This window comes from Vipera ursinii (assembly GCF_947247035.1).
Source record: "Vipera ursinii genome assembly, chromosome: 4".
Classification (NCBI taxonomy): domain Eukaryota; kingdom Metazoa; phylum Chordata; class Lepidosauria; order Squamata; family Viperidae; genus Vipera; species Vipera ursinii.
Window position 1 is genome coordinate 13,331,792 of NC_139514.1, and position 16,776 is coordinate 13,348,567.

General features: G+C 42.3%; 1 protein-coding gene across 2 annotated transcripts; it reads right to left on the reverse strand.

Annotated features, from left to right (window-relative positions):
• Positions 1 to 1,621: 1,621 nt before the first annotated feature.
• On the reverse strand, positions 1,622 to 15,084 carry CCDC82 (coiled-coil domain containing 82). Of its 2 annotated transcripts, none has more exons than XM_083361950.1 (9): positions 14,991 to 15,084; positions 13,718 to 13,783; positions 11,942 to 12,541; positions 8,900 to 9,122; positions 8,684 to 8,776; positions 7,934 to 8,058; positions 5,138 to 5,308; positions 3,160 to 3,345; positions 1,622 to 2,543 (listed from the first exon to the last, which is right to left on the reverse strand). In XM_083361950.1, the coding sequence occupies exons 3-9, from the start codon at positions 12,530 to 12,532 to the stop codon at positions 2,442 to 2,444; spliced, it is 1,491 nt and encodes a 496-aa protein (XP_083218076.1). In that variant the 5' UTR covers positions 12,533 to 12,541; positions 13,718 to 13,783; positions 14,991 to 15,084; the 3' UTR covers positions 1,622 to 2,441. The 2 variants fall into 2 exon arrangements, 1 of the variants encoding a protein (XP_083218076.1); XR_014492436.1 differs by lacking the exon at positions 1,622 to 2,543 and adding an exon at positions 4,450 to 4,600 and having other exon boundaries at positions 3,208 to 3,345.
• Between the last annotated feature and the right edge of the window lie 1,692 nt (positions 15,085 to 16,776).

The window sequence follows — 16,776 nt, forward strand, 5'->3', positions numbered from 1 at the left end:
ATCCATCAATCTTTTAGTGTATTTCATATTTTAACATTCCATCTTTAAAACATCAAACACCTTATATATTTTTTCTAGCTTAATTTTACATTGTTATTAAAATCAAAACATTTAAGATTTCTCAATTTCATATCACTAAAAAAATCTCTTTTTCCTTTATACAATTCTCTTCAATATCTAGTAATGTAATCCAGTTCTCATTTATCTCATTTCTTTATCTATAAGAATTATACAATATTTAAAATAGTACTCATTAAGATACAAATCACGAGGAGAAAAAAAGAGAAAAAAAGAGAAAAGAAAAAAGAAAGAAAAAAGAAAATGAAAGAACAATAAAATATTCTTATTTCTCATTTATAGTTTCCACATATTAAAAATTAACCAAAATTTGTTCCATTTTAACATTCAATACATCCTTCATGTCTCTGCATCCAAATATATTAGTTATATTCTATCATTTTTAGCATATATACATCTTAAACCATATCATTTAGAAAAATTCAATATTTCAATGTTAATATTCATACATTTGTATTTTATTTTTTATTTTTATTTTTTATTAGTTAATGAATATTTTTATCTACTCATCAAAACATTCTTGTAATCCCAGTACCATCCTGTCTATTTTAATATTATCTATTTGGCCTCCTAAAAATGTTCATATTTCTTCAATCTTTTTTTGCTTTCTTCCTTTGCCATGCCATTTTATGCTTCTTTGCCTCAGGGTCATCAAAGCATTCTTGTATTAATATATCATATTGAAGTGGACCCCCAGACTCCACCATTGAAGAATTAAAGAATCTGCCAACAGCACCAAATCTTATTATTTTCACCTCTTGGTACAATTGTCCTGGTCCAAATAAACTTCCTTCCATATTTTCTCCATCACCATCTTCAAAAACCTGTATTTGTTGACTATTTAATTGTTCTGTCAGTGTATTTAATTGTTCAATTTCTTCCATTAAGTTCTGTCCCAGTAAAATATTAGTTGTAGTCACAGTTTGAATTTGAGTTTGTTTCATCGAGATACTTTCTAATTCTTTCCCAAAAGCTCTTATTTCATCACCAGCTGTAGAAAGGAGCTGATAAATTTGGTAAGATATTTCCCACAGAGCATAAATTTGTTTTTGAAACTCTTCCATTGTAAGCTTTCACATCTGATGTTCAAAGTTACTCTATCTTATTTTCTTAAATATTTTCTTGTTTTTTTTTAAAGAGAAAGTCAGAATTGCAATTTCAAATTTAGCCACTGGGTGTCCCCCAAGTACTTTAAGAGTTCTTTTGTTATTTCTTTCTTAAACGTTCTTTGTTTAAAAAAAAAAACACCCGAGTTTGTTCGCCGCCTTCCAAAGGGAGGGTTAAATTCCCTCTCCACAGGGGGGAAAGTACTTAGCAACTTAATTAGGTGAAAAGAAGATGATTAGGGTACAAGAGAGGAATCTTACCCTTGTCTCTTCCACGCTGCTTTAGTGTTGCCTGATAGTAGCTTCGACTTCAGCTGTCTGCAGCCTATGAGCTGGCCATATTCCTCTGGTCAGTCTTTTGTCCGCCGGTACAAAGGGAATGCAGGCACTAACAAGGGGGTTGCTGCCCCCCCCCCCACATTTCTGCAAAAGCCCCTTCTGTCTGGACACCCCTCCAGGGCAACTCTTTGGTCCTTTTAGGACCCCCCAGTGATGTGAATCTGGACGTGGAAGATGGGAGCCGTCCTCCAGGCGTCCATTTACAGCTGTCAACAAACCAGAAGCCTTGGAATACATGCTCTTCTAACCAGCTATGGCTCTTCACAGGTCAAAATGGAAATATGAAGACAGGGGAATAGCCCTAATTGATCATTTCCCTGGTTGATTGTGTAACGAATCCACAATTTACAAGGTTCAAGAGTTTTCAAACTAGGAAATCTGAAATATGGATAGATATCCACTCTCTGCTGTAAAACCAGACAGGAAACGTGATTAGTCCAGCTAAATCTACTTTATTGTAAGGCTACATTAATAGAATTTTGCGAGTCTGAAGATAGAAATTTTCCACCATCACTTTTAACCACCTGAAAAATTAAGGGCAACTCCTTCCTATGTTTCTTATCGGCAGGAAGGATAAGACTGCAGGTTTTATGAAGATTGTTTGAAAAAATTAAATGTTTATAGAATTTGTAGAAAATGGTACTAAGAGGCAATGAGCAAAAATGTCAAAAAGCAACATAGAAAATTTTATCTTTGAAGAGAGTGCCTATGTATAAACAGTGCAGAAAAATTTATTTGTTGAATGAATGTGCAGTTTGATTTTAGGATAGTTTGATGAGTGATCCAGCCCTCAAGGGTCTTTCCTCTATAAAATTTCTATTGGGAAGATTATTTTGATAATTATATTTGCACGCCAGAGTGAACCATCAATGAAAAAAGAATAATAGCAGAAATGCAGTATAGAGGTAAAAAAATCCATCAGTAGCCTTGCACAAATGACCGGGTTTCTCCTTTAAAATCTTTTAAATATTTGTGAAATTCTGCTACTTCATCCAGATAGCTTTCAAGGACAGAATATTCCTGGGGGGAAAAAAAGAAAAGAAAGAAGAAAAACCGTATTGTGAATCATCTCAAATTCTAAGGGTAAGTATATAAAATGTTAAGTACAGGGAGTCCTCAACTTATGACCACAATAGAGACTAAAATTTTTGTTGCTAAGGGAGACTGTCCATTTTACAATCTTTCTTGCCCTAGCTGCTAAGTGAATCACCACGATTGTCAAATTAGTAACACAGTTGTTAAGTTAATCCGGCTTCCCCATTGACTGTGCTTGTCAGAAGGTCACAAAAACTGATCACATGATCTGGAGACACTCATAATTCAGACAGTTGTGATATCCCAGGATCATGTGATCACCTTTTACGACCTTATGACAAGCAAGGTCAATGGGTAAACCAGATTCACTTAACAACTATGTAACTAACGTAAACACTACAGTGATTCGCTTAAAAACTGTGGCAAGAAAGATTGTAAAATGGGGCAAAATTCACTTAACAAATCTCTCACTTAGCCACATAAATGTTGGGCTCAATTGTGGTTGTATGTCAAGGACTACCTTTAATCCTTAGATGTTATAAGAAACCCTTCAGTCACTCACTTAATCCATAAGCAATGCATTTCCAACAAACTGAGTTACCTTATGTATCCAGTTGTCTTTCTTCAGTTGGCTGAAAACTCGTTTCACTAAATCTTTAGCTGGCTCATCTTCACGATATTCCTTTTTTATAGCTGAACAGCATTTCTGATACAACTTATATTTATAGTGCTTCAGATCGTGATAAACCTGGGTACGCTTTTTACACACAACACCAACCTTCAACCTCTGCAGAAACATAAGTTCTTTTAGTGGGTATATTCTGAATAACAGTAGTAAACACTGCAATTAGTTAAGCAGTCACTTCATATTAGAGAATTTGGGAAAAGAGAATTAGAAGCCCAGCAAATACTTAGTAAGTTAAAGCTGTACATATGAGCAGCAGATGCTGTTAGTGCACAAAAGGAATTGGACAAAATGTTGCTTCAAAGTGCGTAGTTCTCACATAATAAAGTCATCACAGCTTCTAAACAGAAGCTTCATTTCTGTTTACTTAATGACCCAGCTATGTAAGGTTAGTTACTTCATTTGCACATAAAATATCAGAAAAAAACAATTATTTTTAGATATTTACTGCTATTCTGAATTAAGCCTATATCTAGCATTTTTATTTTCATTTTAGGCAGTGTTTGGGTTGTGCATTCAGAAAACCAAAATGCCAATGGAAAAAAGATTTCAAAATTGAGCCGGGTTTTAAACTAGAGACTTTCTATATACGTTTATGTAAGTTTCATATAAGACTTTGTCAAAACTGGGCAGGTAGATAAAGTAGTACAGTATAATAATACACTGTTAAACGTCAACCCAAGTTTCCACTCTGAATCAGTAGGTTACAGCAAAAAAAATCTTCTTCAAAAAGGAAGTTCACAAGAAGTTTTAAGTTACGCAAATATTATAGAGGCAGACAATCTTGCATGCAAGTTTACTAGCACTTATTTCAAGGAAGTGACTCTGATTATTCTTGGTTGCTGATAGAAATAAACAATAAATAGCATGAACTGTAATATATTATTTGGATCTGAAGCGGAAAAGGTGCTCTGGAATCAGTGTGAAAAACAAATCTTTCAGGAAGGCTAAAAATGGAGGTGAGCGCCACCCTCCAGAGTTGGAGATCTCTGGATAGGGGAAACCTTTATTTTTATTAAAAACACAAAAAGGTTTCCTTGTCAGTCATGTCTGACACTAGGGGCTGGGTGCTCATCTCCGTTTCTTGGCCAAGGAAGCCGGTGCTGTCCAAAAACAATTTCCATGATCATGTGGCCAGCATGGCTGTACTCCAAAGGCGCACAGAATGCTGTTTACTTCCGAAATGGTACCTCTTTATCTACTCACATTTGCATGCTTTCATACTGCTAGGTGGGCGGGAGCTGGAGCATGAATGGGAGCTGACTCCATTGCACTGCACTCAAGTCTCGAGTGCAGGCATCTAGTTGACATGCTCAGTGTCTTTAACCCTTGAGCTGTCATGCCCCCTCGTAATAAGCTAATAGACAAGAGATAATCAGTTAAAAGAAAGACAAGAAAACATGAAACAAGGATTGGAAGGCTCAAGATTTGAAAAAAAATTAGGAAATGGAAAGAACAACAGATATTTTAGAACAGAGGTGGGGAATGATGGCCTCTTTATGACATGGACTTCAACTCCCAGAATTCCTGAGCCAGCACGGTTGGCTCAGGAATTCTGGGAGCTGAAGTCCACAAGTCATCAAAGGGCCACTGTTCCCAATCCCTGCTTTAGAACTTCAGCAAAGGGAATTCAGATTCAGAAGAATCTCCAGAAATTTTGGAAAGGTGAATTTTGAAGGCTCTTTTAAAGATACGCCGATGGGTACAGTGAGTAATGATCATATCATGGCACATACGAAACACCTTTCCCATTCTGGTTTTGAGCACACTACGTCTCTGGCAGACATAATTTTTAAATACCACATCTGAAACCTGTGAACAAAATAGCCCTAAAACGTACAAAGACTTTAAAACAAACAAATACATTTGCTTTTCAGAAATTAGCAAAGCCTACCTGTGTATCGTAGGACATGAAGTCATCCACTTTTAATGTTGTAGGATTGTACTGTTTTCCAGAAAAAATCACTATAAACCTACAGTCTCTGTCTAGCTCACAGGCTTGACAAATACGTGTCTCTGAGAATTGTCGAATTATGCGGACATCGGAGTAACTGTCCACTCGTGTCTAGAAAAATACAATTGATTAAAATTCTGTTGTTAATAGCTCCAGGGATTTAGTTACAACATTTGGAGATATTACACATTCATATACCATAGATTTAGAGAGTCCTTGACTTACAACCATAATGGAGTTCAGGTTTCTTGAAGGCAAATGAGAAAAGTACTAAATCAGGATGCATACATGTCAAACCCGCAATGTATCGGGACTATTTTGCCATTGCTGACAATGGGGTGGGCACAGATTCCACATGACGTGCCAGGCCCATAGGCCTGCAGTTTGATAGCCCTGCATTAAAGTATTACAAATATATAGGTTGTCCTTGACTTATGACAACTGAGCCCCAAGTTTCTGTTGCTAAGTGAGACATTTATGTGTTTTGCCTAATTTTACAACCTTTCGTGCCACAGTTGTTAAGTGAATCACTGCAGTTGTTAAGTTAGTAACATGGTTGTCACATGAATCTGGCTTCCCCCTTGAGTTGGCTTGCCAGGTTACAAAATGTGACCACATGACCCTGGGACACTGCAACCGTCATAAATACAAGTCAGTGGTCAAACATCTGAATTTTGATCAGGTGACTTTGAGGATGCTGCAATGGTCATGTGAAAAATGGTCATAAGTCACTTTTTTCAGTGCTGTTGTAACTTCAAACGGTCAGTAAACTAACTGTTGTAAGTTGAGGACTACCTGGATTTAAAGCATCAATTCAAAATCTTTAAAACTGGATTTCTGAGACTTTTTAAAATGGTAAAAAGGGGATCAGTTTGGTAGGAAGTATAATTCAGAGAATAGAATTATATCACAAAACACCAAGCCATCCATCACAGGCATGCCAAGGGCATTATACTGTATGGGAATCCTTCCAAATGGAATAATCTAAAATAAACCATTATTTCAGAAAACATGGTCCCAAACTATGTAGGGCTTTAAGGATTATAACTATAACTCTCAGGACAGTTCAGTGGTAAGCATCAGTTGCCTGCAAAATCTACTTTTCCATTTTCAGTTACAAAATGCACTTGTCCTGGCCATCCAATTTTCCAGAAGTACATCTTCCAAAACAGGAAGTGGTTCATAATGTTCCAGAGGCCATTGCAGAAAGCTTTCCTTCTAAAAAACTAAAAAGCCCTCTTGGATTAGTGTGTTTAGGAAAAGACAATAGCACATGGTTCCAGAAAACCATAGATCCCACTGTCCTTGAAATTGTGAGCTTTGCATTTCCATACAAAGCTTCTCTTAGTTTTAAAGCAGCCGCATCCTTTGCAAAGCATACATAGCTTCTTAAAAGACTATCCCCAGAGATTGCACATGATTGACAGCCAATACTGGGGATAGCCTTTGAAGAATTTTACAAGCCTTTTAGGAAACCAACACTCTTTATACAGGAGTCCTTTTGAATGCTTTGCATAGGGCTCAGTCAATACCTACTTTTCAGTGAATCTACCAAACATTTTAATGTATGAAAAAACAGTATAGATTCATATTATATTATTGACAGACATTATGATACAGGGAGTCCTCAGCTTACGACCACAACTGAGCCCAAAATTTCTGTTCCTAAGTGAAACATTTATTAAGTGAATTTTCCCCCATGTTACAACCTTTCTTGCCATAGTTGTTAAGTGAATCAGGTTAGTAACATGGTTGTTAAGTGAATCTGGCTTCCCCATTGACTTTGCTTGTCAGGTATGAATAATAATAATAAAGTTGGAAGGGACCTTGGAGGTCTTCTAGTCCAACCCCTTACTCAGGGGGGAAACCCCAAGCCATTTCAGACAAATGGCTGTCCAGTCTCCTCTTAAAAACTTCCAGTGTTGGAGCATTCACCGCCTCTGGAGGCAGGTTGTTCCACTGATTAATTGTTCTAACTGTCAGGAAGTTTCTCCTTAGTTCTAGGTTGCTTCTCTCCTTGATTAGTTTCCATCCTTTGCATCTTGTCCTGCCTCAGGTTCTTTGGAAAATAGCTTGACTCCCTCTTCTTTGGGGCAGCCCCTAAGATATTGGAACACTGCTATCATGTCCCCCCACGCCCCTTCTCTTCATTAAACTAGACATATCCAATTTCAGCAACTGTTCCTTAAATGTTTTAGCCTCCAGGCCCCTGATCATCTTTGTTGCTCTTCTTTGCACTCTTTCCAGAATCTCAACATCTTTTGCTTCTTCCTCTTCTTTGCATCCTCTTTTATCACTTGTTCCACTGATTAATTGTTCTATCAGGAAATTTCTCCTTACTTCTAAGTTGGTTCTCTCCTTCATTAGTTTCCATCCTTTGCTTCTTGTCCTGCCTTCAGGCGGGTGGGAGAAGAGCTAAGGGGATCCCATGGCTCCTGGAGACTTCAACCGTCATAAACATGGACAGGTTGCCCAGCACCTGAATTTTGATCAGGTGACCTTAGGGATGCTGCAACGGTCGTGTGAAAAATGATTGTACATTAGCTTTTTCCCAGTGCTCTTGTAACTTTGAACGGTCACTAAAGGAATTGTTTTAAGTCGAGGAGTACCTGTATATGTTACTCTTTTTCCTTGTTGTATACTGTACTAAGAAAAATAACACGCCACATGGATCTGAATGCCAGAGCCAAATCAACTAAGCAATTAAATTAAAAGATTAAGAGGAAAATTTAGTACCTTGTATCGTTCTTTCCAGCGACATCCCGAAACTAGACTCTCAAGGCGAGGCTTAATGAAGCGGTCATCCAAATAATAGAGGGAAGTTAGCATATCCTGTGCATATCTCTTCTGTCTTTCCCCTTCTTTGGAGAGAAAACGAATAGGCCTTGTTATGAACATCACAATTTTATAAAGAGTACAAGGAGTCCTCAACTTACGACCACAATTGGAACAGGACGTTCAGTTGCTAAGGAAGGCGGTTGTTAAGTAAGTTGCGCCTCATTAATGACCCTTTTGCCATGGTTCTTAAGAAAATCACATGGTCCTTAAGGGAATTTAGTTTCCCCCATTGACTTTGCTTGTTGGAAGCTGGCTGGGAGTAACAATCATGTACTCCAGGGGTTGGGAATGATGGTCCTTTTATGACTTGTGTGGACTTCAACTCCCAGAATTCCTGAGCCAGCATGGGAGTTGAATTCCACAAGGGGGCATCGTTCCCCACCTCGGATGTAATCCCAGGACAATGCAACTGTAGTAAATAAATGCGGGTTGCCTGAATTTTGATAACCTGACTTGTGGGGATGCTGTGATGGTTGTAAGTTAGACGAAGAATCATAAGTCACTTTTTTCAGCACCACGGTAACGTCAAATGGTTGCTAAATGAATGGTAGCAAGTTAAGGATTCTCTCTAATGCATTTATTTACTGCTCTGAGAAAAAAAATGAAAGAGGATAACAAATAGTCTCTTTGGGAGGGGTGCTTGCTTACCATATAAAGAACTCAGAAATGTATCATCAATTGCATCGATGAGAAAGGCATTTACGACTCTTTGAAAGTGCAAATAATGATCGACCTTAGACACTGTTAAAAAAAAATTCAACACAAATATGTATCAGTACAGCCCGTATGAATAAATGACTAGGTGCTAATAAATATTATAAAAAGGATATTTAAGCAACTTCTTATTTGTTGTTGTGACCTTACCGAATGGAACGTGTCTCTCCAATAAGATACTGGCCCTACGATACTGTCTATCTTGATGTTGTTGCTCTTCCTCCTCAAAGTTCTCCCATTCTGACTCCTCCTCCTCTTCTTCATCATCATCGATGAAATCTTTCATGCTATCTTTATCAGACACATCACCAATTTCTTCTTCTGCGAGGGGTGAGTGAGCATCATGTTGTATCAAATCATCATCTGTACTTCCCTGACATGAAAAAAGACAGAGTATTAATGGAATATTTTAGTTGAATTCATTGGTGTTTCCTGAATGAAATTATCATTAATTCATGTTAAAGTAATGTTGCTGTGTATATAGATACAGTAGCAATATGTTTTATGTTAGGCTAAGTGGTCATATAAAACAATCAGTAGCTTATCTACAAAGATCAGAACTGTGCAAACAATGGTTTTCCATGCGATGCTCTATCAAAGTGAAAGTTGGACTTTAAAGGAGCAGGATAAGAAGACGCTTTTTAATTTGGGGGTTGGGGAAGACTCCTGAGAATACTATGGACAGACAGGAAAACCAATACATCATTGTAAGATCAACCCAGTGTTCCCGCTGGAGGCACAAATGATCAGGTTCATATTACCCAACTTCAGACACATTATGTGGAGACCCAACTCTCCAGAGAAGGCTCTAATGATGAGAAAGATGGAAAAAAAGAGAAGATAACCAAGAAGCAAGGTGGAGGGAGTCAGTTACAATAGCAATGACATTGTTGGAAGAGTTACAGATTGTCATGGAGAAAGTCTACGTGGTCACTAAGAGTTGATTAAGAGTCAAAGAAGAAGTGCAAGTTCAGAAGATGTGGAGCAGGGGTGGGGAACGATGGCCCTTTTATGACTTGTGGACTTCAACTCCCAGAATTCCTGAGTCAGCCATGCTGGCTTAGAATTCTGGGAGTTGAAGTCCACAAGTCATAAAGGGGCCATCGTTCCCCACCTCTGAGAACGGAAAGACCTGGCCTATGACACACAACTGGATAACATCATCATCAAGATTATGTACTCAATGGCACTTAATCAAATGAAGTCACCCACAAGCCAATCATTTGTGGCTACTTTCCTAGTGTTGGGATCACAAGGTACCGTATTTTCCGGCGTATAAGACGACCCGGCGTATAAGACGACCCCCGACTTTTAAGAAGATTTTCAAGGTTTTTCGTCTTATACGCCGGAAAATACTTACATGCCAGTTGCCAAGTGTCCGACACAAGCCCGATTCAGCCCCGTCTGATGCAGATGGTGCAAAGCCTCCCTTTTGAAGCCCAAAGGGGCTTTTCCTTCCACCCACCCATTTGAGAGCACATTTGCAGACGGAGCAGCCGCGTGTCTGGAGCCAAGCTGCGCCCAGGAGGCAGTCAGCCAGCTGGGCTTGGAAGACGCGCTGGAGAGGCGGGCTTGGGGCGGCCATGCCGAGGCCGGCTGGGGAGGGCCGCTGCGTGGTCTGCGGGCGAGAGGGGCGCCAGGCCTGCCGGAAGTCCCTGGAAGTTCCAGGAACGGGCTGGCAGACACGCTCTTCCCTGGCCCGCTGGAAGTCCCTGGAAGTTCCCCAAACTTGGAACGGCCTGGCGGCGGGTGGGCGCTCCCTCCCCGATCCGCCGGGGAGCGTCTCTCAAAGCCGTCGCGAAGGGAGCAGGAAGGCAGCCAGGGGTGGTGGGCCCCGACAAGCGGAAATAGCGACCCTCGGCCGGCTCCCCCGAGATCCCCCCCAACCCCGTCCGCTGAAGCCCGCTCTCCACAAGGGCGGGTGCCACTACGTTCTCAAACCCGGCAGCGCTCCTTGATCCGCAGCCACGCCTCCTCCGAAATACCAATGCATTTGATTGACTTGTCCCCTTCTCGAGGTGTTGTCGGGCCCGGCATGCCTGACATCCGGAGAGGCCGCGGAGCGACCCACCAGCCCCCGAGACCAGCTGCCGGCGCCCGCGGTCTCCTGACGAGCCGGGGACAAGCGCAGCCGGCGTGACAGCTCAGCAGCTGCCCGCCCGACGCCTGGAGAGGCCGCGGAGCAACCTACCGGCCTCCGGGAACGGCTGCCGGCGCCCTCGTTTCCCCGACGAGCTGGGGAGGAGCGCAGCCGACGGGACAGCTCGGCAGCCGCCCGCCCGTCACCCGGAGAGGCCGCGGAGCGACCCGCCGGCCCCCAAGAGCAGCCGGCGGCACCTACATTCCCCGACGAGCTGCGGAGGAGTGCGGCCGCCGGCGCCTGGAGGGCCCGCGGGGCGTCTTACCGGGTCCCGGGAACAGCCGCCGGTGCCCGCATCCCACCGACAGGCCGGGGAGGGCGCGGCCGCCAACGCGGCCCAGCAGCCTCCGGGGCCGTCCGGAAGGCCGGGGAGCAGCCGTACAGTGGCGTGTTCCGACGACACGTTCCAACGCTCTGCCGGCCTCCTTGCCTGCCAGGGGACTGCATTTTATATACGAAGCTCTTCCCGCCCGCCTCTAGCGGTGGCCAGTCTGTCGGCCTGGTCACTGGTGAGCTGGCCCGCGGCTAGGGCCGGGGCCCAGGAACAGGTAGCCGGGTGCGGGTGGGGGGAAGGAAAGCCGGGCGCGGGCTTCTGCGGCTGGTTGCGAGGCCGGATGCGGGCGTCTGGCGGGAGAGATAGCGGGTAGCAGGGCGCGCTCTGCTTATGCTCAGATGCCGCTTGGGTGAGGGGGAGGGGCTTCCTGCCGCTCCCGGGGTCTGGCATTTGCAAGGGGGAGGGGAAGGGGCTTAGAGGCTCTTGGGGATGGGAAGGGAGAGTCACGATGGAGGGGGGACTGGACTAAGGAGGCTTGAAGTTGCTTTGCAAGAACAGGGACGCTCGACTGATTTATGTTTTTTTTCCGGCGTATAAGACGACCCCCCAACTTTTGAGAAGATTTTCAGGGGTTCAAAAGTCGTCTTATATGCCGGAAAATACGGTAAATATAAAAAGATGCTTCTAAGATTCACATGGAGTAGGTGGAATTAATCTGTGGGCTAGCGTGAAAAAGCAAGTGTGAAAATATGTTTTTGAAAATGAATTGGGAATGTACCTCATCATGTTGATTGACTTTGCCAGATTTTCTTGATTGCCGGAAAGACACTTCTTGCAGTTTTATGTGTCTTTCTCGTTTCTTATTTGCTGCTTTCTCTGCTGGGGATGTGGGTGACTCCCCATCAACAGATAAATCATCTTCGCTAATTACGCTCCTGCCTTTAGCGATCACTTTCCTAGAAACATCGCTGTCACTGCTTTCGTCAATGTCATATATCATGGTTTCCCGAGGTCTCTTCCTCTTTCCAAAGGAGATATTTCCATCTTCCAGATCCTCTGAAGACACATCACTGCCTCTTTTCTGAAAATCTGCATCACTCCCATCCTCACCGTTCCTTTTGCTAAGTATGGAGGTCTCTTCTTCTTTTCCATCTACATCTTGTTTCGAACTGGACTTGGAATCTTTTTCTGATGATGATGATGATGATGATGATGTTGACGAGGAGGAGGATGTAATTTCATCGTCATCATCCTGACTTTCAGGAAATATATATCTTTTAGTCCGCCTCCAGTCAACATGAGATTTGGCTACTGATTTTGTTGTCGTGCTTCTAGTTTTGTATCTTTCCCTTACAGGATTAGTTTCCATAAGGATTTTCTAAAAATATATAGATATATGTATATAAATTCGGAATTCTAAGTTCTTTTTTTTGCTTTTACAATTCCTAAAACAGTGATGGGAAACCAGTCAAACCAGGTTTTCTTTTTCTGCTAACACCCCTTGTTGTAGACTTAAAAGAAGTGGATGTACAGTAAACTCTTAATTTAATGGATTGTTAATTGGGCAGAAAAGTATAAGCAGTCCTTGACTTAAAACCATTCATTTAGTGACTGTTCAAAGTTACAATGGTACTGAAAAAAGTGACTTACAACTGTTTTTCACACAACCATTGCAGCAAGAAAAGTTAATGGGGAAACCAGATTCATTTAACAGTTGTTACTTACTTAACAGCTACAATGATTCACTTAAAAACTGTGGCATGAAAAGTTGTAAAAAGGGCATAACAGTTAACAACTGTCTTGTTAGGTACAGAATTTTGGGCTCAATTATTTTTATAAGTCAAGGAAAACTTGTAATGTCCTTCAGAACTCATTGCCTCTTATGGCAAATGAATTTTTTGTATTTTGGTAAAAGCATTTTTGCCTCTAGATCCAAAATCTGCCAAACAAGTCCAGGAAATCTCCAATTTTGTGTGTGTGTGTATGGGGGGGGGGGGAAAGAAATCTCGCAGAACTTTCTAATGTTGTAGAATTATAATGAAGTGTACTTGTTGCAGACAATGCAAAGTTTTGCAAATCTGTTTGATTCAGGTGACATCAGTTGAGTTATAGTTTTAAAGACATCCAACTGCATGATAGGCCAGAAAGAAAATCTCACTTTTGGAAATAAATTCTGCAAGTTATAGAGAACTACTGAATTTTCAGAGAATTTGCCAAAATATTGATTCAAGGCCTGTAACATAACTAGCCCTTCATAATTGTTTATTAGGTTCCTCAGACTTCTGCTTCAAAGAAATATAATCTGATATTTGGAAACAGGCAAACACAAAGCCAGCTAAGGATGCTAAGCATGACGATATGAAAGATTACTTCTGTTTATTTTTACCTCATCTTTATTATCTTTAGAAATAAGGTGGCGAACATACTTAATATTTCTTCCTTCTTTTCTTTATCCCCACAATCGCAACTTTGTAAGGTGGGTTGGATTGAGAAGGAATGATTGACGCAAAGTCACCCAGCTGGTTTTCATGGCTAAGGTGGGACTTGAACTCACCTTTTCTTGGTTTCTAGCTGGTTGCCTTAACTCCTAGATGAAACTGGTTCTTGGTTCTCTTAAAGTCTGTAAACGTAAACATAGAAGTTCAACATCGGAAAACAGAGACTTTTCAGAAACTGATATTGATTAAAAGTACTTTTTAAAAAGAAAAATATTATTAATATTATCTTCATGAAATGCATCAAGTAACAACAGCTAATAAGTAGCAACAAATAACATATTCTTGTAGTGTGTCTTTGAGACAACACCCAAGACACACTACAACAGCATCAGATAAGAATGGCTGAGGCTCCCAGATGTGCAAGAATCAGAATTTTGGATCTGCGTCCACACCTGAAGCGGTAAAAGAGGATGCGAAGAAGAGGAAGAAACAAAAGATGTTGAGACTCTGGAAAGAGTGCAGAGAAGAGCAACAAAGATGATTAGGGGACTGGAAGCTAAAACATATAAAGAACGGTCGCTGGAATTGGGTATGTCTAGTTTAATGAAGAGAAGGACGAGGGGGGACATGATAGCAGCGTTCCAATATCTCAGGGGCTGCCGCAAAGAAGAGGGAGTCAAGCTATTCTCCAAAGCACCTGAAGGCAGGATAAGAAACAATGGATGGAAACTAATGAAGGAGAGAACCAACTTAGAACTAAGGAGAAATTTCTTGACAGTTAGAACAATTAACCAGTGGAACAACCTGCCTCCTGAAGCTGTGACTGCTCCAACACTGGAAGTCTTTAAGCAGAGATTGGGCAACCATTTGTCTAAAATGGTACAGGGTCTCCTGCCTGAGCAGGGGGTTGGATCTCCAAGGTCCCTTCCAACTCTATTGTTATTCTGTTAACATCAGGCAAACTATCGCTTTTCGCTTGACCGTATCCGTGGGAAGATCTCTTTTGAAATGTTCTTCTCGGCTGCACGGAGCGATCGAATGCCAGGAGGTCGAGGGCGATTGCTGCGGACTATGGGACCCGGAATCCTTGGCCCCGGGAAAGTCTAAGCGGGCGGAAGACTGAATGACAAGCCTAAACTTTCCCCGCTTTTCCGTCATTCCAGTTCTGCCGAGGCAACTTAAAAGTAAATCCGATCGCTTCTGAAAAAGAGAGAGCGAAAGCGAAACCTATCGCGCTCGGGCGGTCTCCTTGGAAAACTCCTAGAGGCTTAAGGGCTACAAACCCATCAGACCCGGGCTGGGCGTGATGGGATTCCTCGGGATCCCTTCCAAATCTTAGGCAACCCTCCCTTGACATGCGAGATTCAGACGGACGGCGCCAGCGCTCACCTGACTCTCCGAAAGCGCTTCGGTGGAAACGACCGGCCGACGCAGCCAGCGGAGCGAAACACCAACTGTGAAAACAACACTGCGCAGACGATTTTGTTTGTCGGGCCCGCTTCTTTTCTTCCTGTGGCTGTAATTGGCTGAGCTTTACCGCTACTCGGTTCCGGCTCCTTATTTAGGCGGCCGGTCCAGCTGACCAGGAAAGAGGCGGGGCGTTTCGTGGTCTTCGCGCTCTCACCCTGGCTGGGGTTTTGTACAAGAACGTGTAATTTTTAAACCAATAGTTTACACGCAGGGGTCTTCAAACTTGGCCCTTTTATGACTTGTGGACTTCAACTCCCAGAATTCCTCAGCCAGCATGCCTGGCTGAGGAATTCTGGGAGTTGAAGTCCACAAGTCATAAAAGGGCCAAGTTTGAAGACCCCTGGTTTACAGTTTAGTTTGTTTAAAGGTGGTGCATGTATGTAGTTTTGGCAATCTTAAGGTGTCCGGACTTCACTTGGGCCCATTTATTTACCCAGGCGCCTGAAGGCAAGAAAAAAAAACTATGGATGGAAGCTAATCAAGAAGAGAAGCAACCTGGAATTAAGGAGGAACTTTCCCAAAGGCGCTTCCCCCCCCCTTTTCAGGTGACAACTGGACTTTCTTGTGTTTCTTTTGAAGACGTGACATGAGATTTGCCTTCGGAGGTTGTGGGTACGCCATCCCTGCAAGCTTTTAAGAAGAGAATCATTTGTTACAAATTAGTATATATGTCTCTCGCTTGAGCAGAGGGTTGGATTAGATGACCTCCAAGGTCCCTTCCAATTCTGTTACTGTATGCTGCCAGTACGCTGGTTGAGGGATTCTGGGAGTTGCAGTTCAGATTTCTTAAAGTTGCTAGGGTGGAGAAACAATTCTTTTGAATTGGCAGTACAACAGTCCTTAGATCAGAGAAAAAAATAATATGAAGGCCTAACCCCCGTTTTTTACTAGCAGACACAAGCGCACATGCGGAAGAACAGGGTAGAACAACAGCTTATCACCCTCTTCTACCGGTCTACTATAGAGAGCGTCCGCTCATGTGGTATTGTGGTTTGGTATGCTGGTCTGACAGTCGCGGATAGGAAGGCATTACAGAGGGTGGTGAGCACAGCACAAGACATTGTGGGCTGTCCCCTGTCACCACTGGATGACATCGCCAGGGCTCGCTGCCTTGGAAGAGTGAGGAAAATTCTCAGGGATGACTCACACCCTGGACGGTATCTCTTTACTCTCCTACCATCGGGTAGGAGATATCGGAGTATAGCCAGCCGCACCAACAGGCTGAAAAACAGCTTTTATCCGTGGGCTGTTAGGCTTTTGAATGGGAAATAATTTGATAAACTTTATGCATAATTGACTTGGGAGGCCGGTGCATTGTGCAATTAGCTCACGTGGTGTAATAAGACGGAGGGTTTGTGTCACTGTAAGTTGGGGGTGGGGGCATGAAGGGAGGCTCAGCCAATCTCAATGTATACATGGTTGTACTTTGACAATAAAGATTCATTCATGCCCAGAATCGCAGCCCTGACATACCTGAACAAGGCTTAACGCCTACGTTCTGCCTGGCTGCTTGCCTCTTGTGAGCATTTTAATTCCTGTTAATATTCCTTGTCTTTTGCTGTAAGGGGCAGAATAAATTTTATTAAGGCCATGCTTCAAATGGTTACCTGTACCTGAAGGTGCAATGGGCAAAATATGTGTCTTTAGATTTTTACAATGGTAAAAACCAGCTGCCGGTTTTAAATGGGCTGTAGTTCCCACCCCC

Excerpts from the sequence above, each read along its gene's own strand:
- CCDC82 (XM_083361950.1), bottom strand. The coding sequence starts at position 12,532 with ATGGAAACTAATCCTGTAAGGGAAAGATACAAAACTAGAAGCACGACA. Across the intron at positions 8,059-8,683 it reads ATTTCTGAGTTCTTTATATG|AAGGGGAAAGACAGAAGAGA; the intron begins GTAAGCAAGCAC and ends TTCTCTCCAAAG. Across the intron at positions 3,346-5,137 it reads TCATGTCCTACGATACACAG|AGGTTGAAGGTTGGTGTTGT; the intron begins GTAGGCTTTGCT and ends ATGTTTCTGCAG.